The sequence below is a fragment of the Protomyctophum bolini genome, assembly GCF_963924005.1.
Source record: "Protomyctophum bolini genome assembly, chromosome: 10".
In the NCBI taxonomy this organism is placed as follows: domain Eukaryota; kingdom Metazoa; phylum Chordata; class Actinopteri; order Myctophiformes; family Myctophidae; genus Protomyctophum; species Protomyctophum bolini.
The window spans coordinates 46,326,068-46,330,056 of NC_137871.1; the positions used below are offsets into that span (position 1 = coordinate 46,326,068).

The 3,989-nt window shown below is 49.7% G+C and overlaps 1 protein-coding gene across 3 annotated transcripts in view; it reads left to right on the forward strand.

Annotated features, from left to right (window-relative positions):
• The window catches only part of dele1 (DAP3 binding cell death enhancer 1), a 29,435-nt gene extending 26,421 nt beyond the window's left edge, over positions 1-3,014 (forward strand). For all 3 annotated transcript variants that reach the window (XM_080773803.1, XM_080773804.1, XM_080773802.1), the window contains one exon: positions 1,316-3,014. In XM_080773803.1, the coding sequence (XP_080629929.1) occupies positions 1,316-1,503 (188 nt within the window). In that variant the 3' untranslated portion in view covers positions 1,504-3,014. The remainder of the gene's footprint in view (positions 1-1,315) is intronic.
• Positions 3,015-3,989: the final 975 nt, after the last annotated feature.

The window sequence follows — 3,989 nt, forward strand, 5'->3', positions numbered from 1 at the left end:
AGGTATGATTCATTCTAACGCGACTAGCGACTGGACAGCCATGGGCCGTCCAACACATAATCTCTTCTTAGAATCGGACGGAATGATTTAGATCAAGCCTGTGGAGCGATGCTCCCAGCCTGTGGAGCGACGCTCCCAGCTCCCAGCCTGTGGAGCGGTGCTCCCAGCCTGTGGAGCGATGCTCCCAGCCTGTGGAGCGACGCTCCCAGCCTGTGGAGCGGTGCTCCCAGCCTGTGGAGCGACGCTCCCAGCCTGTGGAGCGACGTTCCCAGCTCCCAGCCTGTGGAGCGACGCTCCCTGCCTGTGGAGCGACGCTCCCAGCTCCCAGCCTGTGGAGCGACGCTCCCAGCCTGTGGAGCGATGCTCCTAGCCTGTGGAGCGATGCTCCTAGCCTGTGGAGCGGCGCTCCCAGCCTGTGGAGCGGTGCTCCCAGCCTGTGGAGCGGTGCTCCCAGCCTGTGGAGCGACGCTCCCAGCCTGTGGAGCGGCGCTCCCAGCCTGTGGAGCGGTGCTCCCAGCCTGTGGAGCGACGCTCCCAGCCTGTGGAGCGACGCTCCCAGCTCCCAGCCTGTGGAGCGACGCTCCCAGCCTGTGGAGCGGTGCTCCCAGCCTGTGGAGCGATGCTCCCAGCCTGTGGAGCGGTGCTCCCAGCCTGTGGAGCGACGCTCCCAGCCTGTGGAGCGGTGCTCCCAGCCTGTGGAGCGGTGCTCCCAGCCTGTGGAGCGGCGCTCCCAGCCTGTGGAGCGACGCTCCCAGCCTGTGGAGCGATGCTCCCAGCCTGTGGAGCGGTGCTCCCAGCCTGTGGAGCGGTGCTCCCAGCCTGTGGAGCGGCGCTCCCAGCCTGTGGAGCGACGCTCCCAGCCTGTGGAGCGATGCTCCCAGCCTGTGGAGCGGTGCTCCCAGCCTGTGGAGCGGTGCTCCCAGCCTGTGGAGCGGTGCTCCCAGCCTGTGGAGCGGTGCTCCCAGCCTGTGGAGCGGTGCTCCCAGCCTGTGGAGCGATGCTCCCAGCCTGTGGAGCGGTGCTCCCAGCCTGTAGAGCGGTGCTCCCAGCCTGTGGAGCGACGCTCCCAGCCTGTGGAGCGGTGCTCCCAGCCTGTGGAGCGGTGCTCCCAGCCTGTTGAGCGGTGCTCCCAGCCTGTGGAGCGGTGCTCCGTCCGTCCTGAGCGCTGGGCGTAACTCATGGATAGGGTTTGCGCTCAGGGTGTTAATTCATGTTATGTATCCTCCTCTCCACTAGAGGCAGCGCTGGGCGTAACTCATCGATAGGGTTTGCGCTCAGGGTGTTAATTCATGTTATGTATCCTCCTCTCCACTAGAGGCAGCGCTGCGCTCCATCCGCTCCGCTCCGTGTTTCCAGCGTGCCGTCCTCCAGCCAGGCAGCCTGACTACCTCACTTCCTGTGACGACCTCACTTCCTCACAGCTGGAGCACGGGGAATCTACCCGGCAACCTTTACCCCTACACCCCGCCCCCTTGCTCTGACATCACACTGGGGGTGGGTTAGTCCCGCCCCCTTGCTCTGACATCACACTGGGTTAGTCCCGCCCCCCCATGCTGTGACATCACATTGTGGGTGGGGCTGGTGAGAATGTAGGTATTTATGTGTTCTTATAAAAAATGTATTTTGTTCATATAAATGTCACACTAAAAATGTCTAAAACTAAAACTACGTTCTAAGTCCACCATGGTTGTTTTCCTGAGCCCAGAGCATGTTTTACAACACGCTACGATGGTGATATCCTGCTGATATGGAGCATGTTTTACAACACGCTACGATGGTGATATCGTGCTGATATGGAGCATGTTTTACAACACGCTACGATGGTGATATCCTGCTAATATGGAGCTTGTTTTACAACACGCTACGATGGTGATATCGTGCTGATATGGAGCATGTTTTACAACACGCTACGATGGTGATATCGTGCTGATATGGAGCATGTTTTACAACACGCTACGATGGTGATATCGTGCTGATATGGAGCATGTTTTACAACACGCTACGATGGTGATATCGTGCTGATATGGAGCGCTGTCGGCCGTTGTGTTGCGACGTATAGCGTTTAATATATCTATCACATAGTAGCGTGTATATCTCAACCAATAGAAATGTTACTTGGGCAGCGAAACGTCGAATAGAGACTGTGAGCCAATAGGGATGGACGACGTCTTTGCACTAATATAACGAATTACTCTGCAGAAATAGTTGCGAACGCAGTGAGCACTTACTATGAGACCTAGCAGATCATGTCTGTCTGTCTGTCTGTCTGTGTGTGTGTCTGTCTGTCCCACTATACGTCCAAATATGGAGTGTGTTGCACCAATACGTCCAAATATGGAGTGTGTTGCATCAATCATAAACAAATCACTCAGCTCCATATATGGGCACAAAAGGGGCCAGGTCCACATATACAGTAACAGCGGGACAGACACACAGACGGACGGACAGACAGACATGATCTGCAGGGTCTCAGCTTGCGTTCGCTTCCCGCGTTTGCGCGTCTTACTGGTAATATAGTAACTATGTACTCCGCCAAAACACGCTTCGTTACTTATTACTTTCACTTACAAATGAGCGTCATTTATTTTGGTTCATTCGTTCGGTTATGCACTCATAGTAGATGGTTGTTGCAAAAAATAGAACAGATCTACAAGCTATCAACGGGTAAAAACAGACATGCGTTGTAGCTATGGTTGTAGCTTGTAGATCTGTTTTTTCATCATAGACCCGCCCGGAGACAGCGATGTTTAATGCAATGTATTCGTGTGTGTTTTTTTATTGTTGGATTACTCATGACAAAGTTGTAAAAGTCAACAGTATGTATATCCATAAAATAAGCAAGCATCACGCTAGCAGACAATAGGCTATACTCTAGTTCTTCTTTCAATAATTTTATTAATATTATTGTTATTATTATATTTTCACAATATGATACACAGCTACGCCGGCAACAGTACTTTCTGCTTGCTTATGTCATGGATATAGGCCTACATACTGCTGACATTTACATACTTATGTCATGGATATAGGCCTACATACTGCTGACATTTACATACTTATGTCATGGATATAGGCCTACATACTGCTGACATTTACATACTTATGTCATGGATATAGGCCTACATACTGCTGTATGTACATACTTATGTCATGGATATAGGCCTACATACTGCTGTATGTACATACTTATGTCATGGATATAGGCCTACATACTGCTGTATGTACATACTTATGTTATGGATATAGGCCTACATACTGCTGTATGTACACACTTATGTCATGGATACAGGCCTACATACTGCTGTATGTACATACTTATGTCATGGATATAGGCCTACATACTGCTGTATGTACATACTTATGTCATGGATATAGGCCTACATACTGCTGTATGTACATACTTATGTCATGGATATAGGCCTACATACTGCTGACATTTACATACTTATGTCATGGATATAGGCCTACATACTGCTGTATGTACATACTTATGTCATGGATATAGGCCTACATACTGCTGTATGTACATACTTATGTCATGGATATAGGCCTACATACTGCTGTATGTACATACTTATGTTATGGATATAGGCCTACATACTGCTGTATGTACATACTTATGTTATGGATATAGGCCTACATACTGCTGTATGTACACACTTATGTCATGGATATAGGCCTACATACTGCTGTATGTACATACTTATGGATATAGGCCTACATACTGCTGTATGTACATACTTATGTCATGGATATAGGCCTACATACTGCTGTATGTACATACTTATGTTATGGATATAGGCCTACATACTGCTGACATTTACATACTTATGGATATAGGCCTACATACTGCTGTATGTACATACTTATGTCATGGATATAGGCCTACATACTGCTGTATGTACACACTTATGTCATGGATATAGGCCTACATACTGCTGTATGTACATACTTATGTCATGGATATAGGCCTACATACTGCTGTATGT